Source organism: Phyllostomus hastatus, unplaced genomic scaffold, assembly GCF_019186645.2.
Source record: "Phyllostomus hastatus isolate PE091 unplaced genomic scaffold, TTU_PhHast_1.1 phas_contig_2, whole genome shotgun sequence".
Lineage (NCBI taxonomy): Eukaryota > Metazoa > Chordata > Mammalia > Chiroptera > Phyllostomidae > Phyllostomus > Phyllostomus hastatus.
The window spans coordinates 2,477,536-2,496,829 of NW_025333718.1; the positions used below are offsets into that span (position 1 = coordinate 2,477,536).

At 37.7% G+C, this 19,294-nt stretch overlaps 2 protein-coding genes across 5 annotated transcripts in view; both read left to right on the plus strand.

The window, feature by feature from the left end:
• Positions 1–19,294, plus strand: part of LIMS1 (LIM zinc finger domain containing 1) — a 183,964-nt gene that overhangs the window by 96,405 nt on the left and 68,265 nt on the right. For 2 of the 4 annotated variants that reach the window (XM_045835207.1, XM_045835206.1), the window contains exon 1: positions 5,187–5,417. The exons of the other annotated variants lie outside the window; for them this stretch is intronic. In XM_045835207.1, coding sequence (XP_045691163.1) covers positions 5,317–5,417 — 101 coding nt within the window. In that variant the 5' untranslated portion in view covers positions 5,187–5,316. Of the gene's footprint in view, positions 1–5,186; positions 5,418–19,294 lie in introns of those variants that run through there. 4 annotated transcript variants of the gene reach the window in all.
• Positions 12,790–14,901, plus strand: LOC123816307 (Golgi phosphoprotein 3-like). The gene is given in 2 exon segments (XM_045835211.1): positions 12,790–13,282; positions 13,285–14,901. Coding segments are annotated over 2 exon segments (723 nt in total). The 3' UTR covers positions 13,515–14,901.

Consider the following 19,294-nt stretch of genomic DNA (forward strand, 5'->3'; position numbering starts at 1 on the left):
ATAACTCTGCCTTCGAAGCCAGTTTGCAGCTGTCGTAATTCTGTATAGGATATACAACTGACAGTTCAATAACATGTACAATCAATTTTAAAAGTTTGATGTTTAGCTAGGTTTCTTTGCCCTCTGATACTTGGAAGAGGAGCTGGAGGAAGAGGGATACTTCTACTAAGTACATTGAAAACTGGACTGTCAGGTATAGGTAAAAATCTAGACTAATTTTTAAATTCTTATCCCCAATGGTATGCACAGTTGTTCAACTCTACAAATGTGAAAAGCTTCTGAGTTTTTTATAGTCTTACCAAGAAAATACATTTTTCCAAAATTGGTATTGATGTGCCTTTTTAAAATCTCATTTACATAATATTAAGTGTTAATTCATTTTTTAAATTTCAATATACTGGAGTTTTAATCTCAAACATAGCATTATAAAGTGATTAGGCTCTCAAATCAATTATTTAACAACTAAACCAAAGAACTTACTTAACAAATGCAAATGTCTACAGTGCAAAGCCAGGTAGGCTTTGTAGATGCAGTGATAAATTAGATGCATTGCTGCCCTCAAAGAGCTGTTATTCCCAGAGGAGCATGGATAAAGAAAAACCACATCATAAGACTGTGGTTCCAATGACAGAAAAAAGCAGGGAATTCTGGGGGTACACAGACAGGGGGAATTGTGGGTGCCTAGGGTCTAGAAAGGCTTCTCATTAGAGATGACCCTTGTAGTAGTGTTCTAGTGGGATGGCTAGAAGCGAGATCCTTCTTCAAGTCTTATGAAGCTGCATGTGGAAAGGCCGGGAGTTGAGAAGAAGCAAAGTCTGTCCTGGAAATGCCTGGAGTTCAGTATAGCGCAGGTGGCAGAGGGAGTGAAGTCAGCTGGAGCCAGATGGCAGGCAGTAGAGCCATTGAAGGGTTTTTCAGCTGGATCAGTAAGTGATCAGATTATATTTTAAAAAGAACACTTTAAACTTTGGAGGATAGATTAGAAGAGAATAAGAACAGTGACAAAAAGATCAGTTAGGAAGTTAAAAGAAATTAAAGGGAGACAAAAGGAACTTCTGAAATATTTCCAGCCAAGGGCAGGCCTCCAAGTAAATATATACTAAATGAACAAATGAGATCAAAAGTCCTACACTGTAGTGTTGAAGATTTTCAGAAAAGGGGAAGATCAGTGCAAATTGGAAGACCTAAGATAAAGTCCATCTGTTGGCTTCTAAAAGATCTGTCAGCTCCCTAAAATGGTTATAAAATTGTATGCTCACATGCATTTTCTAAGAGAGCATTAACTTTCATGAGATTCATAAAAGGTCTATGGCCCTCCAAAAGATGGAAAACTACTGGGTCAGATGTTAGCCTAGCAGAATAGAGACCTTGTGTGATTTTCCGTAGAGCTTTGTACTTAGTCATTTCAGTCAAGGGCTTATGTTTGTGGAGGTTATCAGCTATGCTTGTGACATCAAGCTGTGACTAGTATCTAATGATACTAGGAATCAAGGTACAGATTCAAAGAGAACACAACAGATTGGACAGATGTAAATAAAAAGTTGTAATTAGGTTCATAGATCAGCTGCACTGTAGTAGTAGAGTGGAAGATACTGCTATCCTTAACAATTTTTGTGAACAGTTGTTCCTTGATAGCTATTGCTCATGGGGGAGAGGGGAGAGCCCCAGGAATTGTATGAAGTAGTAAGTGCTTCGCTGGAATTGTTTAAGAAGAGGCAGAATCCCAGGTCAGGGATATACAGCAGTAAGCCTAGACTGGCTTAAAAGAACGTTTAGAGTGCTAAAATAAATATTTTCCCTATATGAATACCCATGGAAAATGCACTTGCATAGACCTCCCTCTGTACTGTAGACAGTTGTTTGAAATTTAAAACTCATTGTATATGGGTCTGATCTGAGAATCAGACACAATTGATAAAAAAATATGAAAGGGAAAAAAAATTAAGACCTGAAACTGCTTTTGCCTGTGGAGTCCCTGCTGTGTGTTTCAGGGGTGTGTTCTCCCTACCTTGTTGCAATGGACAGGAACACTGTTACAAGGAAAGAGTTGGTAATCTGACTGCCACATAAGCCAGTCAGTGGTGTATATTTGAGGCATTTCCCTTTCAGAAATTGTGTGATGCCCATGTTGTGTGTCTGTGTATGTGTGTGTTTTTTTTTCCTATTACAACTAGAAAAAGAATTAGACAAGTAAAATGTCAAGGCATATTTGAAGGGCTGCTGGGAAAAAAGAGAAAGCCTTTCTTTTAATGTCTCTTTGTTTTCAATGAAAAGAAAATGTTTGAAAGAGCTTTTCCCAAAGCCCCAGAATTTAATTTTACTCAGTTGTGACAGTTTTGTTGGAATGAAAGCTTTGATTTACTGAAATTCCTATTTGTCAGTACAGCCATTTTAAAAGTTAGAAGGCAAAAATTGTGGGGGTTTTTGTTATATAGCTAGAGAACTTCTTTTTCTGTTCACATCTCTTCATTCTTAGACTCATCAAATATAGGATTTGTGTCCTACAAAGTTAGGTGTTTCCTGTCTTGTTAACTTTTAGTGGTTACCAAGCTCTTTTTTCTTCTCAGCATGACACATTACTTTTTAGAAAGCTCTTTAAAAATCAAACTCGCACATTGACCCATGGGTCTCAGTTGAATGAGCATAGTCCCACAAAGCAAAGGGTTGCCAATTTGATTCCTGGTCAGGACACCTGCCTGGGTTGCTCAGGTGGTCCCTGGTTGGGGCGTATGGTTGGGATGCGTGTAAGAGGTAACTGATTGATGTTCCTTACACATATGATCTCTCTCTCTGTTTTTCTCTTTTGCCCTCCCTTCCCATCTCTCTAAAAATGAATAAATAAAATCTTCTAAAAATTAAAATCAAGCTCATTTAAATTTTTTTCTATAGAAACAAGTCCTATTTAATGTTGAGGTTTGTGTGTTTGCAGTGAATTAATTTGTATGTTTTCACCAGGCATCTATTCTGTTTTGGTGCTTAGAGTGAAAAATTAAAAATTGATGGTTAATTCTTTTCATTTTTCACCTGTCTTGACAAAAATGTGAGAACTAGGCACTTTAGGAATCTTAATTTTATGTTTCCATTACTGTAAACTTTAAACTTTTCTGTATTTTAGACCTGTGTAGGATCGTAGGGCTCATACAAAAGACAGAGCCCTAGGATCTAAATGATTTTTATTTATTTTTGAATAGGCATATTCAAAATTCAGAAGGTATAAAGTGGTGTGTAATGGAAAGACTTTCTTCTGCTACTGTTTCTCCACAGGCACCTAATATTATCTGTCACTTTTTTTGTGTCTCCTTCCAGGGCAAGGAAGAGATAAATAAATCTGTCACTTATATTTTTTAACATCTTTTATCACTAATTAAGTCTAGTGTACTAACAAAATAGTAATTTTGTTCCTGCATCTTTAAAAACATACATTATGTTTTGATGGCAGCAATAGAAAATTGTCTGTTTACTGTTGGGGCCAGGGAACCAGGGGGAGGAATGATATCCCCAATGGGATCTCGCTAGCATCTGCATGTCCTGAGTGAAGGAGTAAGATATACCCCACTTTCCTTGTAGGGTTACCTTGATTTTTGTATTTATAATATAGATTGTCTTTGAGAATCCGTATTCTCTTTGGGAGGGGAATAGGTTAACTTTTTAATTCTAGGTGTAAAAGCTTCAGACCAATTTCTCATGCTCTTGTTGTTGGGGTATTTTAGAATGGGAAGAAGCTGATACAAATTACTCAAAGAGAAATTACTGGGACCATAAAGTCAAACTATTGGCTAAGAACTTGCCAAGGATCTAGCCTGTGTTTGTGATATGCTAATATGTATTGAACGGGATTCAATTAGATTGGAGGCCAGAACCCTGCCTGCTCTTGCACTAACATTTAGAGTTGAATGATAAAGGAGTGTGGAGAGCTGGGTGAAAAAGGTGAAGGGATTAGCAGTATAAATTGTTAGTTTCAGAATAAGTCACAGGGGGTGTAGATTACAGTAAAGGGAATGTAGTCAGTAATATGGTGATAACTATGTATGGTGTCAGTTGTCTACTTGAAGCATCAGAGGAACCACTCTATAAATGATTTTCTGACTGCTATGCTGTACATTTGAAATAAATATAGAGTAATATGGAACATAAATTGTAATGGAAAAATAAAAATTTTTTAAAGAAAAAAGAATTTAACCTCATATTATCTCCCCATCATTATACACAAACCCCCTTGCAAACACTCACCCATACATATCCTGTTCCAAAAAAAACAAAATTCCCTTTCTTACATTGTCACTATCTAGGATCAAATACACAGATAAATAAATAGAGGGGCTGGGTAGGAACCACAATGGTGATTAAACTGAGGTACACATTTTATGATAGGGGAGTATTCAGAATGGGTAGCTATAGATTTAGAAAATCATTGAATTGAGGTTGATAGGAGAAACTAACTTTCTTTCAGTTAAGAATTTTTGAGTCATATTTAATGGGGGAAAAAAACATTTCCTTTCTAAAGAGGATTTAGAGTGGTGTGAGAAGGAGGAAATGGACTGCTTCCCTTACAGTTCTGCTCCCCGCTCAACCCCACCCCTGCCTTTTTAAGGAAAATGTCCCAAAAAGCTGGTGATGGCCAGGTACTTATTAAACTGACAGCTGCTTGTGAAATGTTAATGGTTTTCTGACATATAAAATAGAGCAGGGCTCTTCTTTAGTCATTACTTTACTGGAGCTCTTCAGGTCAATTTTTTTTTAATCCTCACCCAAGGGTATGTTTATTGATTCTACAGAGAGAGGAAGGAGATGGGGGAGAGAGAGACAGAGACACTCAGGTGAGAGAGAAACATCAGTCGGTTGCCTGGGGGATCGGACCTGCAACCTTTTGGTGCAGGGGATGAGCTCCAACCACCTGAGCCACCTGGCCAGGGCTTTAGCTCAATTTTAGTGCAGAATGATGTTGGAAAGATTTATAAAGAGTTGGTGTAATTATTCATAACAATTAAAATTGTTGTATAAGTAAACATGTAAGCAACCCAGGTCACTCACCCCCCCCCCCCCCCCCCCCCCCCCCCCACCCCACCCCCCCCCCACACACACATCCTCCAAGGCGCAAGGCCCAGAGATAAGGCAAGCCAGGCCTTGCTGAGGAGGGTGTGTACCAGCAGAGAAACAGGAAGCTGTGCTTCAGTGCCTGGCCTGCCTGGAGGTTTCTAACTCTGGGTCAGGTGTGCTGAGATTCAGCAGCAGAAAGCCTGTCTTTCTTAGCCCTGGCAGTCATGCTGCTCAGCATAAATACTTTAAAATGTCAGTAATTTATGTGTAGAGAGAAATATGACTGCTTTACAGCTTAAAGAGCTTTCACATTCAGGTCTCTACAGGAGAAGACGAGATCGTGCTGATAGTTTGAGAGTAACTGGGGAGGAAGAGCTAAGGTGAGTGCAAAGTCATGGTTGGCTAAAGTTCAAGGCACCTAATGATTGCAGTGGATGAAGTAATGGGGAATACACATTGAGAAGATTCCACTAGGAACCTCTTGTACTTGATTGGAACTGTGCAAAACTAGAATTCTTTTTTCATTCTCTTCACAAATCCTGTAAGTTGTTTTAGCTCTTCTCCAAATCTGTGGTATTTTTATGTCTTTAAAAACTATATAATTACCACAGTAATATTTAAAACAGGAAACAATTGATTTTACTCCCTTGGTTTAAAAATAGATTGCTTTGGTTTATTAGAACATGTTTCTGTGTGGAGTTTTTATTTAATTTTTGATTGTGAGTATAGTTTGTGGTGTTTTGGATGGGGTAAGGGAGTGTTCATACAGGATACTTTGTTATTAAAATGCATGTGACAAAGGAACGCAGAGAAACTATTGCAGGTAACCTAGGAAGGAGGACATCAAATAACTGAAGACCATTTTAACTAAAAACGTTAGAGGGTTTTGTTTTCAAAGTTAATTTGTCTGAAACAGCAGAATTTTGGCTTTTGTTAAACTGTGGATTTTTTAAAAAGAGTTTAGGTACTGAAAGCCCCGGCATCTTTAATAAAGCTTATCATATAGTGTTAAAATACCCTAACTTAAATTCTCTGTTTCTGAAACAAAGCGTTCCTGTTTTAGTGCTGACAGAAAGGCTGCAGTAAAGAGAAACTTCCTTTTCTTTTTACTTCATATACTGTATAGTACTTAATTTGTTTACAGTCTTTCAAGTGAATGTTCCAATTAGATGATAAGAGGGATATTTATATGTTGTGTACTATTGCTTTTTTTTCTGTAAATTCATTCTTATAGTTTATTTTAAATTCTTTATTTAAATTTGACAGGGAAAGTTTTATAAGGAAGCTTTTTTTTCTAAGCAGTTTTTATCTTTTATTGTTTATTCTATTATAGTTGTCCCTATTTCTTTTTTCCCCCTTTTGTTCCTTTCCACCTAGCCCACCCCTCTTGCCCACAGTGAGTCTCCTTTCCATTGTTTATGTCCATCCATAAGTCATTCATACATGTTATTTAACTAGTCCTTTCCCTTTCCTTCCACTATTCCCCACCTCCATCCTCCCTTCCTACAACTATCAGTCTGTTCCATATTTCCAGGTCTCTGGTTCTGTTTTTCCTCATTAGTTTATTTTGTTCATTAGACTCCACTTATAAGTGAAGTTATAAGGTATTTTTCCTTTGCTGATGACTTATTTCACTTAGCATAAAATTCTCCAGTTCTATCCATGCTGTTGCCAAAGGTAGGACTCCTTTCTTTCTTTCTGCTGCATAGTATTCCATTTTGTAAATGTAGCACAGCTTTTAAATCCACCCATTCACTGATGAGCACTTGAGCTGTTTCTAACACTTAGCCATTATAAATAGCACCATGAACAAAGGGATGCATACATTCCTTTGAATTAGTGTTTCAGGATTGTTAGGGTATATTCCCAGCAGTGGAATCACTGGGTCATAAGACAGTTACAATTTTAATTTTTTGAGGAAATTCCATGATGTTTTCCACAATGGCTGCGCCAGTCTGCATTCCCACCAACAGTTCGCCAGGGTTCCCTTTTCTCCACATCCTCTCCAGCATTTGTTGTCTGTTGATTTACTGGTGATAGACATTCTGACAGGTGTGAGGTGATATCTCATTGTGGTTTTGATTTGCATCTCTCTGATAGCTAGTGATGTTGAGCATTTTTTCATGTGTCTATGGGCATCTGTATGTCCTCATTAGAGAATTGTCTATTTGGGTCCACAGAAAGCTTTTTAAAACTTACATTAAATGTGTATTTCTCTTATTTTATTTTTTCCTATCCCCCCACATCCCTCCCTTTGGGGGTCATCAGCTTGTCTGTATCAATGAGTCTGTTTCTCTTTTGTTCTTTTTTTTTTTTTTCCTTTATCCTCACCCAAGGACTTGCTTATTGATTTTAGAGAGTGGGGGATAGAGGAAGAGGGAGAGAAATATTTGTGTAAGAGAGAAACATTGATTGGTTGTCTCTACCACGTGCCCTGACTGGGACTGAACTTGCAACCTGTGCATGTGCCAACCAGGAATTGAACCCATGACCTTTAGGTTTATGGGCTAATGCTCCAACCAATGGAACCACACTGGCCAGGGCTCTTTTTTTTTTTTTTAAGGTTCTAATGATAAGTGAAATCATACAGTATTTGCCTTTTTCTGTCTTACTTAACTTAGCTGTATTATAGGAACTGTACTTTGGTAGGGAAAGGCTTATATGAAAATTATCAACTCTTTTACTACCTTTGAAAAGAATAGTAACATTAAAGAACTCTTATTGATACTCACATTATAAGCATTTTCCTCTACTATATCAGGTGTTTCTTACCTACATTTAATGTATTAGTTATGGATTGATTAAACAGAAAAGCCTCAGAGTTAGAAATGTTATAAATTTTTAAACATGAGTTTTAGTGGAATACTGAGCTTTCTCTTACTAATCAGGTCAGCTTTGGGAAGTAGCCTCTGAAATTGACATTTAGTTGTAGATTCTAATCTACTCTTGATCCAAGAGTGGAAAGTTAGCAAAAAACCGTTTTAATTTTAGAATTAGGTCCTAAGGAATTCTATTTTTAAAAAAATTAAGATATATAAAATGCCATTTGAGACCAACCATCTTTTACTTACTTTCAGACAGTAGCAAAAGTACACATGTATACCAGAGGAGGTGGTTATTCATATAGTTATGACCTTTGAAGCAACAAGATTTTTTCTTTTGTCTAGAGTTTAAATTAAAGGAGGAAGAGTAGTTCTTAGTAAGTATTGCTTGTTCCATTAGGTTAAGGGGAAATATCTTCCCACTCATTTTGGTGATGTAGTTTCTTGGGATAATAAGAGACACTACATTTTTGCCATTTCTCTGTTCCTTAATGGAGAGAGAATGGCCATTTTTCTTATTTTAGGAGTGCCATAAGAAGTAAGCTAGACATATCAACTATCGTTGATAACGATAGTTATTTTTATCCTCATTTTAAAGAGGAGTAAGCTGAGGTTCAGTAAGATCGCACAACTTGTCTGAGTGTCTCTGAAATAGGTGTGCCTAAATCAAAATCCCTTCCTCCCTGATTCTTACTAGACAAGAAACCTGACTGAATATTAAAAATATAAGTAGGAAAAGAAAATTAGGAAAGAAAAACCTCTGCCTCTCTAAACTGATAAAAAGTCCACGGAAAAACGGATTGTCTACTTTAATTTTAGAATACTTACTGAGAACTAATATCTTAATTTTTAAAAAGTTTCCAGCTTTTGGCTATTGCAAATAAAGCTGCTGGAAACATTCATGTACAAGTCCTTATATGGACATAGATTTTCATTTCTCTTGAGTGGAATGACTGAGTTGTTTGGTAGATGTATATTGAATTTTTTGAGAAATGGCTAAACTGTTTTCCAAGGAGTTCATACCATTTTATATTCTCAACAACAATATTTAAAGGTTTCATTTTCTCCACAGCCTTGTGAACACTTAGTATGGTAATTTGGTATGGTAATTTTAGCCATTTGGGAAAAATGCAGTGATATTTTCCAGCCTTACCAATACTTGGTATGGTAATATTTTGGTATGGTAATTTTAGCCACTTGGGGAAAATGTAGTGATATCTTAATGTAGTGATATCTTAATGTAGTTTTTATTTGCATTTCCTTAATGATTCATGGAGTATCATTTCATGTGCTTATTTGCAATCCATATATCTTATTTGGCAAAATGCGTCTTCAGATTTTTTGCACATCTTTTATTGGGTTGTTTTGTGTAATACTATGTTTTAACAGTGCTTTATATATTCTAGATAAAAGTTTCTTCGTCAGATAAACACATGCCAATGTCTCCCCCTAGTTTGTGGCTCATATTCTTATGTGTCTTTTGAAAAGCAAAGTTTTTTTATTTTGATAGTTTATTGATTTTCTCTTTTATGTAAAGTTTGTGCTTTTTGTGTCTTGTATAGGTAATCATCCCAAAACCCATAGTCAGTAAGATTATTAATAAATATTTCATATAAATAAAAATTCATGAATAATTTTTTAAATCAACTTGTCCTTTTATACCGTTTTTTTTGTTGTTGTTTTTTTTTTGCATTTGTGGCTGTTGTATGTGCTTCACAGTCTCTGAACCTTCGGAGTAACACTATGGGATATGGCACACTTCCTCTTTTTCACAGTAAAGGGAAAAGACTCAGAGAAACACATGGTAATTTGGGCAATTAGAATCTGAACTCAGGGCAGTACCTAGTTGTGTCTTATGTTCAGAGTGTGAGCTGAGCGCTTAACCACAAAACCTAGGCTTCACTTTGGTTTTAGAGTAACATTTCTTACGCTGAATGAAGATCAGAATATCATATCTTAAGAAGATCTGAAGACCATATCTTAAAAGTTAAAAACTTACCATCGAACTTGAAACTAAAAGTCCTGTATTACCTTGGGTAGTAAGATGGAAGCAAAGACAGAACTTTTCTGCCTCCTCTTAGATATTAGCCAGAGAAAACAACTCAGTTTAAAAACCTAAAATTCTTACAGTTATGTGTTAAAATGAATATATTGCTTAAAATTCAACATTCTATGAATATCCAGGTTTTTTCTTTTTTTAAAAAATATATTTTATTGATTATGCTATTACAGTTGTCCCATTTTCCCCCTTTTATTCTCCTCCGCCCTGCATATCCCCTCCCATCCACATCCTTCCCCCCCCCGCAATTAGTTCATGTCCATGGGTTGTACATATAAGTTCTTTGGCTTCTACATTTCGTGTACTATTCTTAACCTCCCCCTGTCTACTTTCTGCCTACCATTTGTGCTACTTACTCCCTGTGCCTTTTTCCCCTCCCCCACTGATAACCCTCCATGTGATTTCCATTTCTGTGATTCTGTTCCTGTTCTAGTTCTTTGCTTAGTTTGTTTTTGGGTTGGGGTGTTTGTTTGTTTGTTTTTTGGTCTGGTTGATGATAGTTGTGAGTTTGTTGTTTTTTCACTGTTCATATTTTTGATGATCTTTTTCTTAGGTAAGTCCCTTTAATATTTCATATAATAAGGGCTTGGCGATGATGAACTCCTTGAATTTGAGCTTATCTGGGAAGCACTTTATCTGCCCTTCATTCTAAATGATAGCTTTGCTGGATAGGGTAATCTTGGATGTAGGTCCTTGCCCTTCATGACTTCGGATACTTTTTTCCAGCCCTTTTTTGCCTGTAACATTTCTTTGAGAAGTCAGCTTAGTCTTACGGGAACCCCTTTGTAGATAAGTTTCTCCTTTTCTCTTGCTGCTTTTAAACTTCTCTCCTTATCTTTAATCTTGGGTAGTGTAATTATGATATGCCTTGGTGTGTTCCTCCTTGGGTCCAACTTCCTTGGGACTATCTGAGCTTCCTGGTCTTCCAGGAAGTCGGGTTCCTTTTCCAGATTGGAGAAGTTCTCCTTCCAAATAAGTCATCGATTTCTTCCTCTTCCTCTTCTCCTTCTGGCAGCTTTATGATTTGTATCATAAAGATTCCATGATTTGGAATGTTTAAAGTTGTCCTGGAAGTTCCTAAGCCCCTCCTCATTTTTTTGAATTCTTGTTTCTTCATTCTGTTCTAGATGACTGTTTCTTTCTTCCTTCTGCTCCAAACCATTGATTTGAGTCACGGTTTCCTTCCCTTCACTGTTTATTCCCTGTGTATTTTCCTTTATTTCACTTTTTCTAGCCTTTACTTTTTCCTCTTTTGTGACCATACTCAGTGAATTCTCTGAGCATCCTGATTCCCAGTGTTTCGAACTGTGCTTGTGATAGCTTGGCTATTTCTTCATCACTTAGTTGTATTTTTTCTGGAACTTTGATCTGTTCTTTCGTTTGGGCCTTTTTTGGGGGTGGGGGGCAGTCAGCACGCCTGTTACATAGTAAGGGGAGGAACCTTAGGTATTCACCAGGGCTGGGCAATCCACTTTGCTGTATTTTGGCCCTGTATGTGGGGGAGGGGTCCAAGAGGAAATAATGCTGCTTGGTCAGCTCTCTGTCAGCTTTCACTCACTTCTGCCACTATCCGCAAGCAAATTGGGCTCTTCTGGTGCTGATTCCCAGGTATGTGGTTTTGTGTACATTCTAGGACCATGTGGGTCTCTCCAGTGAACTCTCCTGTGAGTCTGGGAGTTTCTCCTGCCACTTCAACCATCACAGGTGTTTTCAGTCAGAGGTTTTGAGGCTTTATTTCCCTTTGCTGAAACCCTGGGTTGTACAGTCTGTCTTGCTCCTCAGTTGTTCTTTCTGGTTTGTCTGCATGCAAACATGGGACCACCCATTCTGCCAGCTACCACCTTGCCTGGTCCACCAGCTGCCATCTTGCTTGCCCTAGTACTCTGGTTGCCACCTTGCCTCAAGTCCTCTCTGCCCCTCCTACTGGTCTGGATGAATGTTTCTTCTTTAACTTCTTGGCTGTCCCACTTCCATATAGTTCAATTTTTTGTCAGTTCTGGTTGTTTTTTGTTTTTAAATTTGTTGTTGTCCTTCTTTTGGTTGTGCAAGGGGGCACAGTGTGTCCGGCTATGCCTCCGTCTTGGTTGGAAATCTTGAATATCCAGGGGTTTTTTTATCTTGCCTAAAATATTGTCCTCCTGCCTCTAGCAAACAATGTGAAGGGACATTGACTTAGCTAGGAAGTTGCAGTGAATCATTGCATGTAGGATGCTTACTAATGTTTAACAATTTTTGCTGCCAACTTTAGTTTTTAATCTAACATACAGAATTTGTTGGGACAAAGCTGAAATTCTGCAATGTTTTGGAAAATTTCAATAACATATCCAGGTGCCAGAAAATATATTCTTCGTTTCATGGTAAAAACTAATGTCAACAATCTTGGAAATATTTGAGATAAACTGTTGTTACAGGTATTTTACACAATGAGGTTTTATAAAAGGTTAGCCAGCTTAAAAGATCAAAAGTTTTTCTGGATCTGGAATCATCCTTTGTGTGGCAGTCAACAAACACCTTTAAAATGAATTCAAGTTGAAATAGTTTCTGTTCAGCACAAATAGTAGTTTTGGCTTTTCTTAATTTAATGTCTGTTTTACTTAAAGAAATATTGTTAGGTTGCAGGTTTTCTGCATTAGTGTGTAAAATACATTTGTCTAGGCATTCTTGGGCCAATCTACATTTATTAAGGTCATACTGTGTGCCAGGGAAATGGGGATATGAAGTTGATTAAAACATTAATTATCAGCCTCCCACAACTCTGCCAACAAGGAGCCAGCAGTGAGGGGGTGACAGTGGCAGCAACAGCAGCAAGGACACTGCGATGAGCAGGACAACTATGACAAGGGCAACTCCAAGGAAACACAGCTGACATTAATGGAGGAGGTGCTCCTCCTGGGCCTCAAGGACCAAGAGGGTTATACATCATTTTGGAATGACTGTATATCATCTGGATTGTGTAGCTGTGTGTTCATTGAATTAGCATTAAAAGGAAGGTTACAGATAGAGGCTTGTGGAATGAGACATAAAAGTCTGTTAACAAGAAAGGTGATCTGTAAGTCTGTTGCTCCAACAGGGGATGTCCTTCTTGATGAAGCTCTAAAGCATGTTAAGGAGACTCAGCCTCCAGAAACATTCCAGAACTGGATTGAATTACTTAGTGGTGAAACATGGAATCTATTAAAACTTCATTATCCGTTAAGAAATATGCAGGAACAATTAGCTAAAAACCTGGTGGAAGAGGGCATATTGACAACAGAGAAACAGAACTTCCTACTTTTTGACATGACAACACGTCTCTTCACCAACAACAGCATTAAGCTGCTCCTCATTAGGAAGGTCCAGGATGCTGTTCTTAACAAGTGAGTGAATGACCTTGCCTCATGGACAAGCACCTGCTGGCCCTCATTTACATGGCCCATGCCTCAGATGTCCTGGAGAATGCTTTTGCTCCCCTTCTGGATGAGCAATATGACTTGGCCACCAAGAGTGTGAGGCAGCTCCTCCACTTGGATCCTGATGTAGAATGTCTGGAGGCCTGCACCAACAAGGTCCTGTGGGTGGTGGTGGCAGCGATCACCAAGCAGCTCTGCTCAGAGTGACATGTTCTCCTTTCTAATAAGCCAATTGCTTCTATTTTGTTGACTTCTAATTTTCTGCAATTTGTACTTCCCTATACTAACATTGGCTTTTGTTTTATAAAATAATAGATGATTATTTTTAATGAGTACAGGATTCTGCTGGTACAAGAAGCCTTCCTCTTTCTGTTTTAAAAAAAAGTTTTACTGCCATATTAGCATTCCATTCTCACTATTACCTATTTTGGGTTTCTGGTGTACTTTGTCTTTCAAAGTACCTCTAGTTTCTTCATATGTACACCTTTGGATTACCTCAGGTTGAGTTTTTCCTGTACGCATGTGCACATCTCACATTCTGCCTACAATTCACACAGAAATCACAAAAAGGCCTTTAATCTACCAAAGGTAAAAAAAAAAACTGTATGTATTAGGACATTTTATACATAGACCTCAGTTGAAGTGTATGCTTAGTAAAATTATTTTTAAAATTTAAACAACATAATAAATATATAACACAAAGTGCCCCCTTGAATTTTGCTTCCCATGAAAATCTGTTATACTATTTGTTATAATTTTAACTGTGAAATCATACAGGTCCAATTGTTTCACAAAGCCAGTTTGGGATGGGCTACATTCAAGGTATGATGTATATAGTTTGAATTATATATAATTACCCCTTCTTCTGGCCTCTGTTTTAGTATTTTGTAAAATTTAATCAGTTTTACACCTGGTGCCCCTCACTTCAGTTATTATTATTTGAGGGCAAAATAGACCTCTCATCATGGAATGAGAAAGAGGTGTGTCTGATTGGTCCCAAAATTCTTTGAGCTGTACCATTCATGACACTGCTTTTGCATTTTGTTTTTGCTTTATCATTTCTGTAGGGAAGAGGCTTGTGACCAGTATTAATCTTGTACCGTATATTTGTTTTTTGATCACAAGTGAATTAATGTCTTCTCTTAAATCTCATTCATCTACTTACACTTTCTTGGAAGAAAAAAATCAAATGTCACTTATAGCAGATGTTGCATGTAAATTGTTAGCAAGTAATGACTAAGGTCAGGTGATTAAGAATTTTATAACAGAAAGCTCTGCTATGTTTTAATTTGTATATATAATTAGGACAATTAGCACATTATAAGAATATATACCTTTGATTTTTAAAGTTTACTTTTACTATTTCTTTATCACTTTATCATATCACAATTCATTTCATAATGCAAATACTATATATTGAACAAATTAAATGTCAAATTTTTTATTACCATAGTTCATGTTAATAGTGGGGCTTTTAAGTATGTAGAGTTTTTTTGGTTAATATTCAGTGCAAAAGTACTAGATTGTATATAACTTCAGATTTGAATTTTAAGGGATTCCCTAATATGTATACTATGTTTTTATCTGAAGTAATAAATAAACTATGATCTTGAAAGTGCCTGAAAAAAACATTAATTATCTGCTAACATGGAACTTAGTGTATGGTTGGAAAAAATAGACTCACAGATAATTAAGAGATACTGTGTTGTTAGAGGAATGAATAAGATGCTATAGGAACAGGGTGTATTATTTATCTATTACTGAATAACAAATTACGCAAAAACTTAAAAGGCAATATGAGTTAGCAAACTTTTTTGTAAAGAGCCAGATAATAAATAGTTAGGCTTTACAGACTGTACAGTCTGTGTCACAGCTACTCAACTCTGCTGTTGTGGTGTGACCACACCCATAGAAAATTTGAAAATTAATTAGTGTCACTCTGTGTGTTGCAATAAAATTTTATTTACAGAGATAGTGAGCCAGATTTTTACCTATGAGTATAAATTTGCTAACTATAGGCTTAAAACAAGAAACATTTGTTATCTCACAGTGTGTGCATGCCAGGATTCAGGTACAACTTAGTTCAATGCCTCTGACCACTGTTCTTTCATGGGATTACTGTTAAGCTTTTGATTAGGCCTGCAGTTTTCTTAAGGCTCAAATGGAGAGAGTGACCCAAGAAAGGGAGAGATAGCTCAAGACGGAAGCCGCAGTCTTTTTATAACCTGATCTCAGAAATGACCTTTTATCATTTTTACTGGGATAAGAAAACATTTATTGCACCCTGGATGGTGTTGCTCAGTGGATTGAGTGCCAGCCTGTGACCCACGGGCTCACTGGTTCAATTCCCAGTCAGGGCATAAGCCTGAGTTGCAGGCCCGGTCCCTGGTTGGAGGCATATGAGAACCAACCATACATTGATGTTTCTTTCTCCCTCTTACTTTCTCCCTCATTTCCCCTCTTTTTAAAAATAAAAATAAAATTTTAAAAAAGTCTTTAAAAAAAAAACACTTATTGAATAAAACAAAGGGAATACAATACTGTGTTTTCGTTATTAGAAGCCAGTAAGTCTAGCCTATACTCAAGAAGTGGAGGGGATTATACAAAGGTGTGAATGCTGTTAAGGAATAAAATTATTCATGGCATTTGTTAAAGAAGAGTAAGGCAGACTTTATTCAGGACCATCAAGATAGGTATAGAGACCACTGCAATGGTGTTTTGCAGTGGGGGAAAGATTGGGCTGAACTCCTACTACAACAAGGAAAAGTGGGAATTTATAGCCAAGGAGCACAGTAAGAATGAGTGTAAGGAAATTTACTGAGAGAAAACATCAAAAGTCAGGAGGGATTCTGGTGAAATTGATCTAACAGGATTCTTGGGGAAGACAGGCAGGGTGATCAGACATTACCTGGGACATAGTGGAAGATGAGAACCCAATTCAATATAGAAGGTGATCGGATATCAAGGATGGGGGGTTCTAGTTAAACTGACTTAGCAGGGTTATTGCTAAAACTGGAAAATACAGAAGCAAGCACAGAAGCTCAAAAGTCAGGGCCTAGTAAAAAAGAGAGCTCAAAAGAGCCTAACTAGAGCTTGATCAAGGAGAGAATTTTTGTCAATACCAGGAGGTGGGGCCAGAGGTTGTCTTAGGGGCTACCTTCCACCCAGGGGTAAACTATGTAATTAACCCCAAGTGGGGATCCTAGGAGAGATGAAGTCAGGATGCCCAACATCACTCACATGCAGTGCATAGGGAATAAGAATACCACCACATTGTACCAAATATCTGCTTGTTAGATCAGCTTTCTGTTTCTCTTCATTCAGGATCTATTCCTCTGAGTCATCTCATCTCTATCACTGACCATTGTCCTTCAAGGTCTGCTTGAACCTTCATGAATGGATAGAGTGCCACATCCATCTCCCATGTTTTCTTTCCATTCTGCTACATTTGTCCCTGGTTTCAAGTTTCACTTATTACTTTATTGCTGGGCTTCGGTCAATATTTGCTAAGTAAAAACAAAGAGAAACCAGGAAAGAGACTAACGTGTATTGTAGAACATTTGTGAACCTAGCACCATTGGACATTTTTACATGTTCTCTTGTTAAATCCTCCCTTTATCAAGTGAAGGGGTGAGACTAGGATTGGAGACCAGGATTCCCTAGCTCTCAGCCCATTTCTTCTCATCATACACCCCCCTGCTCTCTGTCACTACGTGCTTCTGTTGGGAGCACAGGACACAGAATAGCCTATGTTACTGTTAGTTGTATGTGCATCTCAGCTCCTAGCAGTATAAGATGTCTAAAGGCAAAACTGCATTGATCATTTGTGTGGGTTTTTCCCCCTGATTTTTTCCTTCACAGTGGCTCCTACATAATAGATAGTAAAAGTTCATTGTGTGCATGAAAAAATGAAAATCATGATAGCTTGTCAACATATTCCCTCATATCAGCATGACTCAGCTGATCCTTATGGTCACATATCACTGATCCAGATCCATCTGTCAGATTGCTTTCCCTCTTTGAGAGCAGCCTTAATCCAGTCTTCCCTCTTATGCATCTATATATAGTAAGCAGTGAGTTTTTTCCTTGCCCTCCATATTTCTGACTCCAAAACCCTCCTTCATGACCAGTCTGCCCACCTCTTCTGGCTGTGTTTAATGCCCTACATTCTTTGTGGCCAGCTGTTCAGGTCTATAATCATACCCTAGACCTACTCCTGGTCCCATTTTCACTTCATATCACTCTCAAACTCTTAATTTCTCGGAGAATAAATTATGTGAAACTTATTTCTGTTCTACAACTTCAACTTCCTGGTTACTGCTGAACATTGTTCTTGTTCTTATTTTATTGTCTTTTCTCATCACACTTGCTCTTATATAACTGTTTGAAACTTCTCTTGTCACTGGTTTTCTTAACACTACCCTATTCTCTTGTCCACAGCTTCTCTCTTAGTTTTCTGAAACCATCTAAACTAAGTGGTATGCTTTTTCTCTATATCCTTATCCTCGGCCTATTTTTGTTTAAATAAGCTTTGTTTAAGGATAATTTTAGATTTATAGGCAAGTTATGAAACTAGTGCAGTTGTTCCTCTCTTTATCTCAGTTTGATTCCTTTGAGTTTGATCCTACTGGCACCCTTCATCTCTAAGGTTTGTCCCTCCACTCTCCTACTAGCTGAATCTTGCTTCTCATAGGGCTGCTCATATTTAACTCCTACTTATTTAGCATCTTTGCTCTCTTCCCACTTCCCGTATGTGACAGATGGCTCCAACAACACTGTAACTTTGGTTTCTTATTACTTAACTCCACATTTGTAATCCTCTTCAGCCCAGCTTTTGACCCCACCATATCACTGACCCATGTCATTTGATCAGTAGAGAGCAACAGCAACAGACTCTGGCAAACTTACACAGAAAGGAATTTTATTGGAAAGATTTCAGGTTACTCACAGAACTGACAGAAATGGGAGATTAAAGAACTAGGCTTAGGCCCTGGCTGGCGTAGCTCATTGGATTGAGCGTGGGCTGTGAACCAAAGTGTCGCAGGTTTGATTCCCAGCCAGGGCACATGCCTGGGTTGCAGGCCATAACCCCCAGCAACCGCACATTGATGTTTCTGTCTTTCTTCCTCCCTTCCCTCTCTAAAAATAAATAAATAATTTAAAAAAAAAAAAAAAGAACTAGACTTAGAATAGGATGGAGCCGAGGACAGCAGATAGCATAGCCACAGTTCCACTTGTACAACAGGCTGGCCAAAGGCAACCATTGAAGTTCTGCCTGGAAAGAGCATGGTGTTGGCAGAGCTCAGGCCAGGTGCCAGCACCACACTACTACCTGGTAGGAGACGGAGTGTCTGTAGTGGGAGGGGAACCCATGTCCCAGTCCCAAGGGTTTCACCCTAAATCATTATGTTCCCTTTATTACCCCTTGAGATTTCATAGCAGTAATACTTCCTTCTTAAAAATTTCTCCTTCCTTCATTACCCCAGCACTACCTTTTCTTAGTGTCCATACTAGTTATTCTTTTAACTTTCTCCTCTGTTGCCCCTGCAGTATTTCTGAAGCTCTTTGTATTCATGGCTTCGGATAACATCTGTGTGAAGGCGACTATCAAATCCAGCCCAAGAGTCATTTCTAATTCTCATTTACTGACCAGCACAATTTAAACTAGTAAATATTCAGTTAATGTTTGTGAATGAGTAAATTAGCAAAATGAACTATGAAAGCCTTTTATTAGATAATTTATTGAAGATGCAGGGAAATTAGAAGAGAGTATTTGGATTTTTCTTTCCAAACTAAACTATTATCTTCTAAGGGCTGCATGTTTAGTTATAGTTTTAGCATAAATGGGGATTCCAAACAAGGCTGTGACTAAACCTCTTCCCAAACCTCCCTCCAAAACAAGGATCTTGATATCTAGTTGAAGTAATGAAATGTTTTGGTATATTTTATAATCTGCAAAGATATTTCAGTATTTGTTTTTTAAGATA